Genomic DNA, 18876 nt, shown 5'->3' with positions numbered 1-18876 from the left:
TCCTTCTCCTGGTCCGTACACAGCCTGGCCACAGCTCCTTGCCCCAGTGTATTAATCCAATGGGAGGGTGGTTCTATTTCCAGGTCCTTATCCCTCTTTGGTATATCCCTGAAATAGCAAGTCAAGACCTTACTGTGCCCGGAAATATGACACATGGATTCTAGTCTGTCCCTGAAGTTGAGTATCGTGCCCCTTTTCTACCGTATCGATAAGGAAAATTAAGGGACTTCCCTGGTGGTCCAGTGGTTAAGAAACCGCCTTCCAATGCAGGGGATGCGGGTTCAATCCCTGGTTGGGGACCTAAGATCCCACACGCTGTGCCGCAACTACGGAGCCCACGCACTCTGGAGCTTGCGTGCCACAACTAGAGAGAAGCCTGTACGCCACAACTAAGACCCAATGCAGCCATAAATAAACAAATAAATATTTTTAAAAATTTAATTTTAAGGAAGTTTCTAAGACAATTAAAAAGCACCATAGGGCTTCCCTGGTGGCACAGTGGTTGAGAGTCCGCCTGCCGATGCAGGGGACACGGGTTTGTGCCCTGGTCCGGGAAGATCCCACATGCCGCAGAGCGGCTGGGCCCGTGAGCCATGGCCGCTGAGCCTGCGCATCTGGAGACTGTGCTCCGCAACGGGAGAGTCCACAACAGTGAGAGGCCCGCGTACAGCAAAAATAAACAAACAAACAAACAAAAACACCATAAAAAACTCCTGGTCCAAGCCAATTACATCAGAATATCTAGGGGCTGAAAATGTTCACTGACTGGCCCACGGCTTACTAATTGTGTAACCCTGTAACAATTCTTAATTTTAATATCCCAACCTATATAAAACAGATTATAAAACCTTCCTTCAGTGGTGTGAAGGAGCCAGCTTGTACAGGCTAATAAGAACCAGCTGTGTGTAACTCTTCTCAACTCTGTGTCCAGTGACATCACCTTGTAGCTTGAAATTAGTCACAGTGGAAGCATTACACAAAGGAAATTGGAAAACACTACAAATCAGAACTTCTTCTCCCAGAGAGCTGGTAGTTAGACCCTTACCAACACACCACCGTCCACCTTCTGGGTAATAAGTGACAGAGTCGAGAAAATGGCCCAGACAAAATCATAAACATATCAGTTTACTAAATAATATTTAGAAGAATACTTTAATATATATGTGTTAAAAATGTAATGGATAAAATCAAGTAAAGGTTAAATGTTCAGTCAAAAAAAAAACAGGTTAGGGCTTCCCTGGTGGCGCAGTGGTTGAGAATCTGCCTGCGGTGCAGGGGACATGGGTTCGAGCCCTGGTCTGGGAGGATCCCATATGCTGCGGAGCAACTGGGCCCGTGAGCCACAACTACTGAGCCTGCACGTCTGGAGCCTGTGCTCCGCAACAAGAGAGGACGCGACAGTGAGAGGGCCATGTGCCGCGATGAAGAGTGGCCCCCGCTCGCCGCAACTAGAGAAAGCCCTTGCACAGAAACGAAGACCCAACACAGCCAAAATTAATTAAATAAATTAAAAAAAAAAAGATGTAGCAGGGTACTGGTAGCGGTAAAGATCTAGGTTAGTGTAGGAGACATACTTTAAAAAAAAAAACCAAAAACAGGTTACACAGAGCTGTATCATTCACTTAAACTTTTAGGGGTACAACACTCCATGCCTTCAGTAGCAGAGCAAGTTTGAGGAAAGAGGGTCAGAACAGGAGGGGGCCATGCTGAGCTAGAAAAACAAGTCCAGACTTCCTCTTTCATGTCATTCAGGTGGTACCTCAAATGGTACCACCTCTGAAAAACCACGCCTGACCACCCAATCCTCTTTCCCCTGTCATTCTCCACCCCTATGCCCTACTCCTTTCTTTCTTCATATCATTTGATATTATTTGACATTTAATACATATATACTTGTTCACTGTCTGCTTCCTTCACCTGAATACACATCCATGGGGAAGCTGAAGTAATCCCAGTGCCTAGTGCTAGTAGATGTTCAATAAATATTTGTTCAATGGTTGGATGGAAGGGTTGGGTAACCACAATCACTTCCAGAAGAATACTGCCAGGAGGGAATATAGGCTCAGTACTATGAGAACTTCCAATTTTTGAAAAAAAAAAAAAAAAATCTGGACCATGGATCAAAGAGGAAATCTCAAGAGAAATTAGAAAATATTTTGAACCGAATGAAAATAAAAATAAAATATATCAAAATGTGTGGGATGCAGCTAAAGCTTATAGGATTAAATTATCAGAAAAGAAGAAAGGCTTCAAGTCAATAATCTAAGCTCCTACCTTGAGAAAGTAAAAAATGAACAGCAAAATAAACCTAAATCAAGCAGACAGAAGAAAAACAACAAAGGTAAAAGCAGTAATCAATGAAACTGAAAACAGAAAAACAATAGAGAAAAATCAATAAAAACAAAAGCTGGTTCTTTGAAGACGTCAATAAAATCAATAAACCTCTAGCAAGACTAAGAAAAAAGAGGCAAGACACATGTTACCAATGTAAGGAATGAAAGAGAGCAGAGCACTACAGTCTCCACAGACATTAAAAGATGAAAAAGAGAATACTATGAACAACTCCATGCACATAAATTCAACAACTTAGATGAAATGAAACAACTCCTCAAAAACCACAAACTACCAATATTCGCTCAAGATTACACACATAACTGGAATAATCCCATAACTATTAAATAAATGGGCTTTGTAGTTTTAAAAATTCCAAAAAAGAAATTCCCATACCCAGACAGTTTCACTGGTGAATTCTACCAAATATTTAAAGGATAACATCAAGTCTATACCATCTCTTCCAGAAAACACAAGAGGAGGAAACACTTCCCAACACATCTTACGAGATCAGCATTTCCTTGATTCTAAAACCAAAGACATTACAAGAACAGAAAACTATAAAAAAATATCTCAACAACATAGATTCAAAACTCCTCAAACATTATCAAGTCAAATCCAGTCATATATAAAAAGTATAATACACCATAACTATGTGGGGTTTATCCTGACAATGCAAAACTGGTTCCATATTTGAAAATCAATCAACGTAATCTACTATATTAGTGGTCTAAAAAAGAAAAACTACATGATCATTTAAATTGATTTAGAAGAAGCATTTAAAAAAATTCAACATCGGGCTTCCTGCGTGGCACACTGGTTAAGAACCTGCCTGCCAACGCAGGGGACATGGGTTCGAGCCCTGGTCCGGGAAGATCCCACATGCTGCGGAGCAACTAAGCGCGTGAGCCACAGCTGCTGAGCCTGCGCTCTAGAGCCCGTGACCCACAACTACTGAAGCCCGCACGACTAGAGCCCGCAACAAGAGAAGCCACCGCAATGAGAAACCCGCATTCACCGCAACGAAGAGTAGCCCCCGCTCTCCACAACTAGAGAAAGCCCGCGTGCAGCAACAAAGACCCAACAGAGCCAAAAATAAATAAATAAATTTATAAGGGCTTCCCTGGTGGCGCAGTGGTTGAGAGTCCGCCTGCCAATGCAGGGTACACGGGTTCGTGCCCCGGTCCGGGAAGATCCCACATGCCGCGGAGCGGCTGGGCCCGTGGGCCGTGGCCGCTGAGCCTGCGCGTCCGGAGCCTGTGCTCCGCAACGGGAGAGGCCACAGCAGTGAGAGGCCCGCGTACCGCCAAAAAAACAAAACAAACAAAAAAACCCTCTTTCCTTATTTGTAAAAGGGCTTAATCATTTCTTGAAAAATTCTTTTCCTTAATTTGAAAGGGTAACACTTTCCTTCCACCCACAGCGCAGGGTTAACCGGAAAAAAACGTCCTGAGAAATGTGAGCCAAAACTTCGGTGGGGGTGGATCCCAAAGCTGAAAACTAGCCCTCAGAGGGCACAGGGATGAGGATGCGCTCGGGTCCCTTCCCGCCGCGGCCTGAGCGCTGCACCCACACTGTTCAACCAGCTCCCCGCGCCCGCGCGGCGCCGCCAGCGCCGGCGTCTCCAGGCCTTGTTCCCAGACTCACGGAACTCGTGCTCGGCCGCCGCCTCCTCGCGCCGCGGACGCTCTTGCTTCGGGATCCGCGCCAGGCCTCTCCAGGGCCGGACCGCCACGCCCCTCAGGTCCTCCCGCAACCCCTTGGCGGCCGCAGCCTCGCCAAGCAGCAAACCCCTTGCCGCTTCCCTGCGCCCCGGGACGCGCCGACCCGGCTCCATGTCCGACCCCGAGGCCCTCAGGCCCCCGAGGCCGCTCACCCCCGGGGCCTCTCACCACCGGGTCAGCTCTCGGCTGCGGGCGCTTCTAATGGCGGCTCGCCCCGGGTCTCCAGCCCTGGCCGGACGGAGCTGCCTTCAGGTGTGGCGTGATTTGGCTGGGTTCACGCGAGGCAAAACATTCTGAGAAAACTACCGGCGCACACTTAGGCCGTTCTTCGTACAGTTGGGAGAAGTGTCGAGGTTTGCTTGATGACCAACACTATCGGAACTTTAGTACTGAATCATTTTTAAATGGGCTTCCAGAATTATATCTAGAATAAAGTAAGACTCAATAGCCTCTCTAAAGATGGAAAACCTTGGTACCCCATTTTAATGCAGTGGTAACCTACTGGACTCCCCATCTTGGGTTTTATTTCTTTCTTAGTGGTTTATAAAATAAAGAATTGATGAAATATAGTAAATTATTCTGGGCAATCATGTGCCTAGCTAAAATTCTAATAATATGGAAGAAAAGTAGAATATTGAAGGACAACCAGGATATCTCCATTGAATCCCTAGTACATAAGCACTGTTTGATGGATTACAAACAAATAAAACCATGGCACATCTCATGCCTGTGGATGGGTTCAGAAGTTAAATTAGAAGTTGAGCATATTCTATGAGTGAAAAAAAAATTGAGTCCTAATAAAATAGAACTAGATCTGACCCCAGAACTGACCCACCTTTTTGGTACACACAGATGGATATGAGTGATGTTAGGAAAGCTTTGTCTATAAAAATGCACAGAATGGTTTAGAGAAGGGAAGGAAACTGATGAAAGCTGAGAAATAAGTTGGAAGGCCAGAGATTAGGCAACTGTTGGGGATTTGACAAAAGGAATACAAAGAAGTGGATGTTTTCAACAGGCCCTACAAGGGTAGACAGAATTCAGTAACAGATATGGGTTCAGGTGAGGTTGTGTGTATGTGTGTGTAGTATGTATATACACACATATATATATGGTGTATGCACATCTATGCATATGTATATGTAGGTATATATGGGTTTGAAATCATAACAAACTTAAGAGACCGCGATTACAAGGAAGTGCGAAAACTATTTGCCTCTGAATTATCTTCTGTCTCCCTGAGCCTTTTGTAGACAGCAATAATTAGAAAATAAATTACCTCACACTTGTAAGGGGAGCAGTCCAATATACGATTTAATAAATGGAATCATGTTTTCAATACTCACCATAATATCATTTGAGTTTTTCTTAAACAACTGTTAATCCAATTATGTATTACAAAGCAAAAGTGATTATCCCTTAATGATTCAACAAAAATACAGCTTTTGCTTTAGGGGTATAAACACCACCTCTCTGTGATGTTCACTAGAGCCCTACCAGCACCAGGTATGCTCAAATGTATTACTGCTTTTCAAAATGGAACATTACTGGGACTTCCCCGGTGGTCCAGTGGTTAAGACTCCACCCTTCCACTGCAGGGGGCACAAGTTCAATCCCTGGTTGGGGAACTAAGATGTCACGTCCCACAAGGCATGGCCAAAAAACAAAGGGGAGATTACTTATGAAAAAAAAAAAGAAAGCAGACAGCAGGCACCAGGTGTGATTTTCAAAATGGAATATTTCCTCAAAAATCATTTTTTTAGCCCTAGATTAATAGTCATATTTTGAGCCTTTTTCCAAATATTTCCAAGCGACCCCAAAAGAACACAGCAATAAAACATTTATAAAGCAAGCAATTACCCAATAAAGGGAAAGAAGTACAATTCTCTCTTTCCAGAATGCCCATCCTTAGGGCCCAGCTTGAGTGCAGCCATCTATGTCGGCCACCCTGTCTTCACAGAGAAAATTAGTATGACAGTAATAGACACCAGTCTTTGGGCAAACATTATTCATTCATTTATGGGTCAACAAATGATAGTTAACACCTACTGAGTGCTGGGCTTTACACTTCACACTTACAATTCAGAGATCATTGAAAGACAGTCCAGCATCTCTAGCAGCCTACAACCTAGAAGGGAGAGACCGCAGCAAAGCCACAACAAAGAATGTTTCAGTGTCTTCATAGAGAAACAGGAGCACAAAGGAGAGACTAATCAGTTTTCCTATGGGACAGAGAGCCTTTCTTGAAGGTGGTCCTTGGGATGAGTTGAAAGATGAATAGCTGTGTATGGTTACTGTGTATGGAGAGGGCAAAGGGGCATTCAGGAAGCACATTCTGGGCAGAGGGAGCAACTGAGCACGACACCAGAAGGGAGAAATAGCTTGGTTAATTCAGGAAACTGCAAGCTATGCAGTGTGACTTGACCGGGCTCGAATGCCAAGCCAGTATTTGGTGTGCACCATGAACACTGATTTTTGGGAACTCGCTTGTGCTGGCACCCAAGAGCCAACTGTTAAATTTTCAGGAACTTTGTGAACTGGTTGACATCGTGTCAATAGCTTGAAATCTGTCATGGTATTTGCACCATAGAAATCATCATACGCTGAAAATCAGTCCCCTTCTCAGCTCCCACTGATCCTGGACAGAGTTGAGAGCTTTGAAATCTTTTTTTGTTTTGTTTCTAATACGAGTGACGTTATGAAAACATTATAGCTAATGTGCAAAAAATGCACAAAATGGTTTAGAGCAGGAGAAGCTGAGAAATCAGTCGGAAGGTCAGAGTTTAGGCACTATTTATTAAATAGTAAATACTTTTTGTACTGAGCTGTCTAAAATGTCCATACCCAGGCCAATACTACTCTATTAGTGTACGGTATTAATTACTACAGCTTTATAATGAATCTTGCTATGTAATAGGGCCTGTCCTTCTACCTTATTTTTCTTGGGCCTTTGCTCTTCCATATAAAATTTACGATCTACTTAACAACTTCCAAGAAAAACCATGAGAAGTTTTGTTTTGAATTTTATTGAACTTATAGAATAATTAGGGGAGAAGAGTTATCTTTAAGATAGTTATTCTTCCTATTCATAAATAGGATTATTCTTTTAATTTACTCAGACTGCTTGTCTTTCAATAATATTTTGTAGTTCTGAAGTACTTGCACTTTTTTTTTTTTTGCGGTACGCGGGCCTCTCACTGTTGTGGCCTCTCCCATCGCGGAGCACAGGCTCCGGACACGCAGGCTCAGCGGCCATAGCTCACGGGCCCAGCCGCTCCGCGGCATGTGGGATCTTCCCAGACCGGAGCACGAACCCGTGTCCCCTGCATCGGCAGGCGGACTCTCAACCACTGCGCCACCAGGGAAGCCCCTTGCACCTATTTTGATAGATACCCGCCCCGCCCCCCCGACAACCCGCTGCCCCTTTAGGCCCTTATAGATTGTTGTCATGAAAGAGATTTTTATATTTTCTAATTGGTTATTACTGTTGTACAGGAATGCTACTGATTTTGTACATTGATTTTGTAGCCATAACCTTATTGAACTTTTTAATTAAATGTAGATTTTTTTTGGCTGCACTGCACAGCATGTGGGATCTTCCCTGACCAGGGATTGAACCCATGCTCCCTGCAGTGGGAGCATGACTCTTAACCACTGAACCACCAGGGAAGTCCTAAATGTAGATTTTTAAAGATGTGGACAAACACATCATCTGATAATAAAGTTATATAGTTTTTTTTAATAGGTGAGGCACAATTGACTAACAGAACCTGATTTTGTTTGGGTGTAGCAACGTAGCCAGCCAAAAACTACATTTCCAGGTTCCCTTTAATATGGGGAAGCCACATGACACTGTTTGGTCAATGAGATGGAAGTGGAAATTGTTATGTGGGGCTTCCAAGAAAGTTCTTTAAAATGGGACAGACTTGCCCTTTTGTCCTTTTTACTTCCTCATCTTCCTACCTGGAACTCATGTGTAAGGCTGGATATAGAAAAGTCCATCCATCTTGCGGCCAGAAGTTGGCCATGTGAGGCCAAGAAAATCAGACTGTGAACCCATCTTTGAACTATCGAGCTAAAGCTAACCAATGAAATTTGTGTTTTGTGGGAACACTAGAACTGATTTTTTTTTTTTTAAGACACTGATTGGGTCTCTGTAATTCACAGCTGAAGTAAAATTCTGAAGTGATACAGAAAGCAGGGTGCTGAAAATAACAAAATCTAATATACAGAATTGGCTTAGTGTTTGAGGGAGGGGCTTTGAGGAGTGGTGATATATATCACAGGCTGGGAAGCTGGTGACTTGTCTGGAGTTGATAAAATATTTGGTCAAATTGTCAACTTCGGCAATTTGACTTTGGAGAGCAGACCAAATGCTGATTGAGGCTGTAGCATTAGGGGAAACATTAGGAGAAAAACTCAAAATGTTGTCATGGGATGACTCCTTGCTGTGTTCTGCAAAGTCCTAGCAAAGAGCAATGTACTGTTTCTCTGTTGAAGCTAGTAGCCTGCAGAGATGAAGGAGAACATCACCTTACTAAGGAAAGCGGTTCCTGCCATTTTTTTTGTGTTACTTTTTATCATGATATAGGCCGCATATGAACAAGAATCTATAAAATACATACATACAGTTTAAATAATATTTTTAAAATAAACATCCATGCAGTCACCACCCAAGACAATAGAAGACTGTCAGCATCCCAGCAGCTCCATGTGCCATTTCTCAATCACATTCCCTTTCCTCCCCACAGAGGAAGTCATTATTCTAACTCTGGGGACAATAATATACTTGCTTCTCTTAATAATTTGATCTCATATGAATACATCCTTAAAGCAATATACACTGTTTTGAACTATATAAACGGAATCATGCCGATGGCATCCTTCTGTGATTTGCTTCTTTTGCTCCACGTTATGTTTGTGATATTCATCCACCTTCTGATTAGCTATTTCCTTCATTTTCACCACTGTGTAGAATTCTACTGTTTGAATCTACGTGAATATACAATGGTAGACTCTAACCATTCTACCAGTGCTGAATATTTGGTTTATTTCCATTTTTTGGCTATTACAGTGCTGCTATGTGCATTCTTGCACATGCTTTCTAAAAAACATGTTCAATCGTTTTCCCAAGACATTGTATCAGTTATGGCTCTGCCAGGAAAAAAACTGTATTTTGAGATGACTTTTAAGAAAGGGACAATTTACAAAGGTGTGGGCAGGGTGTGGGGAAACCACAAAAGATAGGGCAGCATCTCAGGGCTAGTAAGGGCAAGGCTCTGTTGCCACCCCTAGGATGAGGGGGTGAGGGCAAGGAAAGGATTATCAGAACCTGGAGAGAGAGCAGAAAATGACATATGAAGAAGTTGTGACCTTTCGTCAAGGGACTTAGCCAGCTTGACATGATTCTTCAAAAAGGTATATGAGGGAATAAATAAACAACTTCATCTTCTTTCCTCCCTGAAACCTACTGCAGTGGCTGCCCGCTGCCATGATGCCTCACTGAACTTAAAGCAGGGTGGAGGGCACAGAGTAAAATCAGGAGGGCAAATGGAAGATAACCAGCAAAGGCGTATATTTGGGAGTGCAGTTGCTGGGGTGTTGAGTGTGCACATCTTCAGAGTTACTGAAGAAGGACAAACCGTTTTCCAAAGAGATTGTTTTCAAGTAAGAGTTCATATTGCTCCATATCATCACCAAAACTTAATATCATTGGATCCTTTCAGTTTTGTGAATCTGGGAAAGGTATTACAATACCTCTTTGTGGTTTGTTTGTTTTTTTTCATTTCCCTATTACTAAAATGGCTGAGGATGTTTTCATGTTTCTTGGCCATTTGGATTTCTTTCTATGTAATGTGCCATCTAAAGACTTGTCCAAATTTCTATTGGCTGTCTGTCTTTTTCTTAATGATTCATAGGAATCATTTAGATATTCTGGATTATATATATACTGGATACTAGTATTTTGCCAATTACATGTGTTGCAAATATGTTCTCCCAGGTGGTTCCCTATATTCTGACTCTCTAAATAGGTAAGATTATAGGTGCTTATTCTTTGTGGTTTTGTTGTATTTTCTTTTAATGCCCCCAAACAAAATTATAATAAAAAGAAAATGAGTTGGATTATTAGATAAAACAGAAAGGGATGTGGAGAAAATTCTGGGCAAAGAAAATAAGAGTGAAAGCAACAGAGGTGGGAAAAGAGTGGAAAAGTAAGGAAACCATTTCTACTGGCTAAAGATTAAACATTTAAAATTTCATTTTAAATTTTTATTAAATATTACTAAATGATAACATTCAATTAAATGAATCATCTAAGTGAAAATAATTTAGTATTCACTCTAATGTTGAAAACACAATAAAAATGAACTTGAAACAAGATAGAATAGAAAAGAACAAATATGGTTCTATCTACTTTTCAATACATTAAATCAGTGCTTCATTGAACTTAATTTTGTAGAGAATTAATGTAAGCAAATCACACAATCAAGAAGCGTAGCTCTACAACTAGGTATTAACCATAGCGTATAATAATATTAGGCATGACATTCGTATGTTAATAAACTTAATTAAGCCTAATTTTAATCCATCTAGTAATTTAAAGTCCAATTACCACTTTGGCCAAAGGTTGTGCGAGATCCTAATTTACGGTACTCCTGAAACATTGTCTTTATACATTTAGGTAATGAGCTATAAAATATGAAAAGAAACATGAGAACAAAAGATTCAGTTCCTTAAAGCAGTAATAGAAAATGGGTTCCATCTTCATGTTTCAATTAAATAATTGTTTTTTTGATAAAAACTCCTCTATTGATAGCACAAAAAATATTTGGAACAACTACTTAAGCTAACTACTGTTAAGCTGTCTTCTTTCGTGAATATTAATGAAAACATGATAGAAATATAACTAAGATAAATGAGGTGTTTTAACACACATTAATCTTTTGAATTGCACATTCTTCTCCAGAAGGTCATAATAAAAATGAAGTGAGTGTACAATTTATCCTTTTTTACAGATTTGTGTAAAGTACACATATAACTGCCAAGAAATGAAATATTGCTATTTAAAAGTCCTAGATAAGAAAATAATTACCTTGAATCTTAGACTAAATATCGTTTTTAAAGTGAACCAAGTGCTTATTCATTAGATAAAGAAATTTTAAATTAAAAAAAATCAAATGAATAATCATATTTTACAAAAATTCTTTTAACACAGCAAATAATACTGTGACATTATTTTCCTGAAGGTAACAAAACCACTCATGCTAGTTCTGCTAAGCTAATGCTCTTCATAGAACTTAAGATGAGTATTAATTATGAATGTTCATGAGGTATCTGAAGATACTAGGAGCTAAAGTATAATTATACAAAGTTGTAGAAGATACTAAGATCAAACATAGCAGTCCAGTGCCAACAAAGTGGTTAAGTGCTGAAAAATTCTTATGCTAAAATAGGTTTATCTGAACTTCTGAGAGCCCTTATAAATATAAGTTTTTATATTCACTATAAAACATAATAAAGAAGGAAATCACTTCCTGATCCCACTCCTAACTTCTCATTTTAAAATTATCTCTAACAGGACTGATTTCCAATTGAAGTATAATGGAAGTGGAATTCTCATTGTTATCAAAAAAATATACAGAAGTAAATTAGTATATATTCCAAATTCATATAAAGGAAATGTCATTTGGGGAGGGCTTATTGCACTTGCCTTTCACTCAATGAATCTGTAAGCCTGGAATGAGGAAGAATACATTCATTGATTATAAAATAACAAGTTTCAATCAAAAATTAATGATAAAATGTTCAACGTTCATTTAAAAAATATATCAAGGGTGTGTTTGGGACTGTTTGGTTTTGTTTTCTTTGATGCCGAGTACTTTGTCATCAGTCCTGGCCTGGAATAAAAAAGAACATGCAATTAAAATGCATGAAGAACTACAAAACAAAAAACAAAAAAATATAAAATAATAAAATGCATGAAGAGATTTAAAAAATTGTTTATGCAAATAATTGATTTTAAAACTTTTACTTAATGATTTCTAAAAGCAAATTTTAACATTTCTTAAAAATCAGACCTCAAAATATAACAATTTCACAGCCAGCTTTATTAAAACTCAAATTAGCCATACCTGTTTGCTTTTGTTCCAATCTTCTGTATTTTGCCTGAGTTATCTTTAGAGGGAAGAAATTCCACAATGAATGACATGAAATAATTAAAAAGCTTTCTAAAAATTTAAAGAGTTAAGGTTGACTGATTAAAGATAATAAAAACCTCCTTAGTACTACATTGTTCGAATTTATATATACCAGAAGCTAATGTATAGCATAATTTCTTTGTAATTTACTTGTTTCATTAGTATTACAGCTGATTTTGAAGTTGGGTTAGAGTTGGAACTACCAAAAAACAAGTTAAAGAGACTTTTTGGCTATATAATTATAGTTAAGTTACCACTGTGCCTTGGCAAGTGTTCTCTGAAGGAATTTCTGTTTTGATTAGATCACTCAGCTCCCTAAACCATTAAGTTCATTCTGTGCTAAATCAAGCCCAAACCAGAGGTTTCCCAAAATTTAGAATCTAATGTCTTCAGCTAATTCTAACCCACCGTTAAGGTAACTAACATTTTCCTAAATGGCAGCATTCATGGACTATGTAAACTGTAAACTTACCAGTACTTGTGGTGCTTTCTTTGGGTTGGTTAACTGGATTAACCTTATCCTTTCTCAGTTCCTGGATAATGCCTTTATTTAAGCAAACATCTACATGCACATTGAATAGGGTAAGATCTGAAGTCTTTTGTTCTAGGTTACAAACAGGACAAACGAGGACTTGGTCACTGATCACTTCATATAAATAAGGTTGTAGGGGCTCTTTCCTTCCTAATGATGCAACATCTTCATTTTCCAGTGACACAGCGCAACAATTCTGAGGACAGTGTTCCATATTAAATGATTTGCTTGGAAGACTAGAACATTCCTCTTCACTGTGCTTATTACTTAGCGCATCTACACCTTCTGTATTAGATGGATTACCAGTAGTCTCTGCCAAGTCTACAGAATCTACTGATGTGATCTCTGTATTCTTCTGATGAGTTTCATAATCCTGCTTCTCACAGACAGAAAGAGAATCATGTACATTTTCTTTCTCGTTCACTTCTGTAGAGGAAGCATGTGAACGTGAGGACATTTTAGAGTTTCCACTGACGGAAGGTCCATCAAGACACGCATCTACATGTTTATTAAAGGCTTCCAGACTGATGCTTCTTTGCTCCCTGAAGCAAACAGGACAAGTAAATATATGACAGTTATCTGAATTCTCCAATGTTTCTAAATTCTCACTCATCCTCTTCTTTAAAACGTGGAAGAACTGTGATGTCTGTAAACTTTGTTTATCTACAGTTTCACATTTAAATGTGTCCTGGTAGCTCCAATTCCTTTCAGATCGTTTTTTATCAAAGAAACTCTTCTTATGAGACATTTCTAGAGGTTTTAGAAACTGATCTTTGTCAGTTTTCTCTGGTATACACCTGGTGGCTGACAGGGCTTGGTTTCCAGGCTGTAAGAAGCCAATAATGCTCCTTTGTTGGCATTTCTTCTCCTCTTCATTGGGAAAACCAGATAGTCGCACCCCTAAATTAAACCAACCATAATTAATCCATTTCAAATTCAATAGAGACATTTTGCATAATACTATTATAACATATATGAAAAAGGCTGTTTAGCCAGAAATAATAAGCAACACTGTATTTTCTGAATTAAAGGATGCTTTTTCAAAGTGGTATTATGAGTAGAAATTAACTTTCTTCATAAAGCTGGGTATACTAAATAGTAAGTATCTACTGGAGTTAGCATGATTATATAGGTCTTTCAGTTAATACCTGAAACATGATACCATTAAATATCGAGTAACTAATTGGAGTCAATTGCATAGATTCTTTAGCTCCCTTTTTTGCAATAGGCACTATTTTTTAGAGCAATTTTAGGTTCTCAGCAAAGTTGAGTAGCAAGTACAGAGAGTTCCCATATACTACTTGCCCCACACATGCACTCCTCCTCCACTATCAACATCCTACACCAGAGTAGTACATTTGTTACAATCAATGAACCTATACAATCTATCTATACTGACATGACATTATTACTCAAAGTTCATAGTTTACATTAGGGTTCACTCTTGATGTACATTCTATGGGTTTTGACAAATGTACAATGTACATGTATCCACCATTATAGCATCATACAGAATAGTTTCACTGCCCTAAAAATCCTCTGTGCTCTGCCTATTCCTCCCTCCCCCGACCCCTGACAACCACTGATCAAAAATTAATGATAACCCCTGACAACCACTTATCTCCATAGTTTTGCCTTTTCCAGAATGTCATATATTGGAATCATACAGGATGTAGCTTTTTCAGATTGGCTTCTTTCAGTTAATAAACTGTAATAAACTGTATATAAGTTTCCTCCATGTCTTTTCATGGCTTGACAGCTCATTTCTTTTCTTCTCCCTCACCCTCTACTCCAATAGCTCATTTCTTTTATGTGCTGAATAATATTCTGTTGTCTAGACATACCACAATTTCCATTCACGTACTACTGGAGGACATCTTGGTTGCTTCCAAGTTTTGGCAATTATAAATATAGCTGCTATTAACATCCACTCTTTAGCTCTTTTAGTTAACATACTTTATTCAAATTGACTTCAGTGTGTGCTATTTTTCATATGTGAAAGTATGGCTAATGACGCATGCTTAGCAGTAAAGTTGGCATTTGGAGTGCTTATCCGTAAACATTCTCTCACTCGTTCACTTTGGAAACATGGTTTATTTTTTTTTTTACCATGTGATGGCTAGAAATGTGGTTTTATAGTGCCACAATCCCTTATCTGTAATTCTGAAATCCAAAAAGCTCTGAAAATTGTAAGCAACAAATGGTAATTGATGACAAGATTGGTGTGAGACTATTTAGAGTCTTTACAACTCAGTGTGAATATTTTTTTGTTTTCCTACAGAAATAATAATGTGTTTGATCATGAAGCGCTGCTTCAGATCCCAAAGGAGTATTATATAATATACTCAACATGCAGTGAATTTGCTTTCTAAAATCTGAAAAGTTTAAAATTTTGAAAGATACCTAACCCCAAGGATTTCAGTAAGTAGTAAGGAAAAGAACGACTTTAACTGGTTCTTACTGGAATTAAACTAATGATCGTGGCTTCACATGCATCAGGTCCTAAGAATCAAGAAAAATGGCAGTAGCATAAGTACAACTTCCTAAACAGGTTTAAGAAATAAAATAGAGGTAAGAATATTTCCCAAGTTGATTCTATGGAAAAGTCTAGCAGATTTAAGGAAAAACAAGTAAAGAAAAGTCATACCCATAAGTCTTAATCTCAAGGGATGTGGAAAATCAGCATCAATTTCTGTTCTTAGTAATTCTTTAGCAATAGCAAATATTTCTTCTGCAGTAGAAACAACAGATGAAACTGTAGATGCACGAGTTTTTACTTCAAAATTCACATTCTTTAGCTTAATGGTAACAGTTCTACCCTGTAACAAACAGAATACATTATTATATATGGCTCTTTAACTTCCAGAAAAAAGTTATTTTACAGGATAGAAAAATTCAGAAAGGTCTCTTGTGTACACAGAGTGCGGAAGTATAATCAATTATTTACAAAAAAACATGGTAGTGTGGAGCTTTTGGAGGAGGAGGAGGAGTTGTTGCCCTACCCGCTGTGCCTAAACAAAACAGTAATGAAAGACAGCAAAAACACAATTTTGGCTTATGTTATAAAATAATGACTCAATCTATAATGGTCTAGGGGCTGATCATAGAGTTTTCGTATGCACACTCCCTTCCCTGTGTTTGTCAACTGCATCATATAATAGTTTCTATATAAGAGAAATTTCTAGGAAGGAAGAACTCCAATGACACACTAGTTGACAGGTCTTATAACAACAAAACACTAAACTTACAATTTTAATTCTCTGGGGTTGAGATCATTCAATGTTAAAGATCAACATTCATTAAATAAAGACCCTAAAACAGTGCCTGACGTATATTAAATGGCAATAAATATTAACTATTACAATTACAAAAAAAAAACCATGGTAATGAAAATTGTCATAAAGAGTAACTGAAATCCATAAGTAATCTAAAAATCCCATTTTAGTCAGTAATTATTACTTCCCTCCCCAACTGACTTTTTATAAAAGACTTTTATATAAAGGGCAAAGTTAACTGATTACTTTTCTTTTTACTGAATCCTTTTTTGAGGTTAATTCAGTACCTAAAAAGATAGGAAAAAAAAATCTTTCTGAAGGGACCTCATTGAAAAGATCTTCTGGACAGCTCACACTTATTGTGTGCCTACTATATGCCAGATATTATGTTAAATTTACGTGTTAGAACTCCTTTACAGTTATTGCTTAATGGATACAGTTTTACTTTGGGATAATGAAAAAGTTCTGGAGATCAAAAGTGTTGATGGTTGTACAATCTGAATGTACTTAATGCCACTAAAACGTATACTTAGAAAGTTAAAACAGTAAATTTTGTTTTGTATATTTTGCTACCTCCTGGAGGTTGTTATTGTAGGTTAGGCTTATTGACTCACTTCCAAAGAACAGAGTATGGAAAGGGAAAAGTAGTAATTTCACAGTGGAGAAGCCTAGCAAACACTACTTTAACCAAGTGAGGATGGTTATTCTCACGTGTGATATCATGTGGCTATCATATACCTTGATGGGATGTGATGAGAAGGATACTTCATTTCTGTGGTATTCTTTCTAAAAACCTATAACCCTGGTCTAATCATAAGAAAATCATCAGACAAACCCAGATTGGAAGACATTCTGCAGTATACCTGGCTAGTATCCCTCAAGACTGTCAAGGTCATGAAAAACAAGGAAATACAGAGAAACTGTCAGACTAGAGGAAACTGGGAAGACATGAAAACTAAATGCAATGTGGTTCCCTGGACTGAACCCTGGAACAAAGAGAAGAAGAACATGAATGGAAAAAAACAGGTAAAACAAAAATACTGTCTGGATTTAGTTAACAGAAATGTGTTAGTGTCAGTTTCTTAGTTTTGCAAATGTACTATGATAATATAAGATGTTAATAATGAGGGAAACTGGAAATCTTGATAATATCCTTATACCTATTCTATAAATCTGAAATGATTCTAAAATTAAAAGTTTACTTAAAAAATTTTAAAAAAGAACTCTCTATATATTTAAGGTATAAAAGAGAAGGATTATAAGAAAATATTCATCAGATATCCCTTTCTTTGTAATAACTTTTTATTGCTTTTGTATTATACTTTGTAATAACCCTACCTCTGTTTTGAGAATGTTGGAAAAATACTAAACATGGATTGTTGTGAGTGAAGATTATACAATACAAAGTTCAAAGCCTTCCAGGTTTTGTTCTCAATGTGTTAAGCAACCTGGATTAAGGCCTTGAAACAAAATGCCTATTCCAGAAGGTCACTGTCTACCTGACAATGACATTAAAGGATAATTGGAAAGGCATTTATAACAAGCACAGTTCTAGGGAAATTCTTCCCTATCCCTTATTCTTTACTGCCAATATAACTCTGATTTTGAACTTATTCAAATGTACTCCCAAGGTAATATAAACTTCTCTGGAATTATACTGGAATCACTCCAACCTCATAAGTTGCTTCTCATAAAATGACCTCATCATAGGCCTCAGATAAGGGTCAGAATTCAATTTGTCTCTATTGAAGACAAGAATTCTCTTTTCTGACACATCCCAATTTGTATTTAAATGCAAAATCTAACTCTTGGTTTAAGGTAGCTTTTTATTATTAAAAATTTAAGGTAGCTTTTTATTATTAAAAATTTAGAAAACTAAGAACACTGCATAAAAATGAAGTACCTTAAGTCCTTCTTTCTGCAGATCTTGAGCAAGTTCACTGCAAAGTTCTTGGCACAAGCTGTACTGTTCTTCTGCTTTACTTATCTCACTGAATGTCCTAGAAAGGCAAGAATGATTTTGGTGCACAAAGTAAACTACAATTCAGTATACTTTTGAAATGATATAGTACATGTAAATGGCCTAGCATTAAGTTATATTTTCTACAGTACAAAGTTTTCAGATGAACTAAGATATGATTAAGTAAAAACATCCAAGATCTTCTTAAATAATGGGAGATTGTTTATAGCTAAACTGATTAGCAAAGGTGCATTTGCTCTCTACAATATGTTTTAAAAGATGATTAAAGTCACCAACATATAAGGATAATGCCCTCAAAACTTACAAAACATTAGGATACATATGTATACAGACTCTGCTACAGAGGATTATCTTAAGAAAGTACACATGAGAACAACATTCCAATTACTGCATGTGTATTTTCTGTAAGCGAATTATCTTCAAGTAGATTTAAGGGGTTGGTTCGTGGCACCTACATAAAGTCATCTAATAGGCAACCGGAAATGGAGGGCTGGTAAGATTAAATGTAGAACTTGTGACTTCATCTGCACAAGGGTATTGAAAGGTCATATTAACATAAAGACACTAAAGAGAGAGTGGGGTAACCAGTAAAAAAAGCCCGAGCAAACCCTGAATAGTCATTCAGTGAAAAGTCCCGCTTCTAACTATTCCCAGCTACCCAGTTCTCTTCCCTAGTGGCAACCAATATTGCCAGCTTCCTATTCATTATTTATTCCTCTAGAATACTGTATGTATATAAAAGCAAACAAGCAAACATTTCCCCTATATAAACAGTAGAATATTAGATACATTATTTACCACTTTGCTTTTCTCATTCATCCTGGTGAGAGTTCCC

The 18876-nt window shown here is 38.1% G+C and overlaps 2 protein-coding genes across 2 annotated transcripts in view; both read right to left on the bottom strand.

Annotated features, from left to right (window-relative positions):
• Nucleotides 1-4168, bottom strand: part of ANKDD1B (ankyrin repeat and death domain containing 1B) — a 58510-nt gene extending 54342 nt beyond the window's left edge. Inside the window, 1 exon segment of the mRNA XM_065873657.1 lies at nucleotides 3979-4168. Coding sequence (XP_065729729.1) covers nucleotides 3979-4168 — 190 coding nt within the window.
• Nucleotides 4169-10310: 6142 nt separating this feature from the next.
• POLK (DNA polymerase kappa) overlaps nucleotides 10311-18876 on the bottom strand; it is a 43930-nt gene continuing 35364 nt past the window's right edge. Inside the window, exons 10-14 of the mRNA XM_065873364.1 lie at nucleotides 17964-18060; nucleotides 15433-15604; nucleotides 12726-13685; nucleotides 12188-12230; nucleotides 10311-11953 (exon numbers count right to left, since the gene is read on the bottom strand). Coding sequence (XP_065729436.1) covers nucleotides 11869-11953; nucleotides 12188-12230; nucleotides 12726-13685; nucleotides 15433-15604; nucleotides 17964-18060 — 1357 coding nt within the window. The 3' untranslated portion in view covers nucleotides 10311-11868. The remainder of the gene's footprint in view (nucleotides 11954-12187; nucleotides 12231-12725; nucleotides 13686-15432; nucleotides 15605-17963; nucleotides 18061-18876) is intronic.

The sequence above is a fragment of the Phocoena phocoena genome, chromosome 3, assembly GCF_963924675.1.
Source record: "Phocoena phocoena chromosome 3, mPhoPho1.1, whole genome shotgun sequence".
Lineage (NCBI taxonomy): Eukaryota > Metazoa > Chordata > Mammalia > Artiodactyla > Phocoenidae > Phocoena > Phocoena phocoena.
Note: the sequence above shows the minus strand (reverse complement) of the source record. Positions and strands in the feature narration are given on the sequence as shown.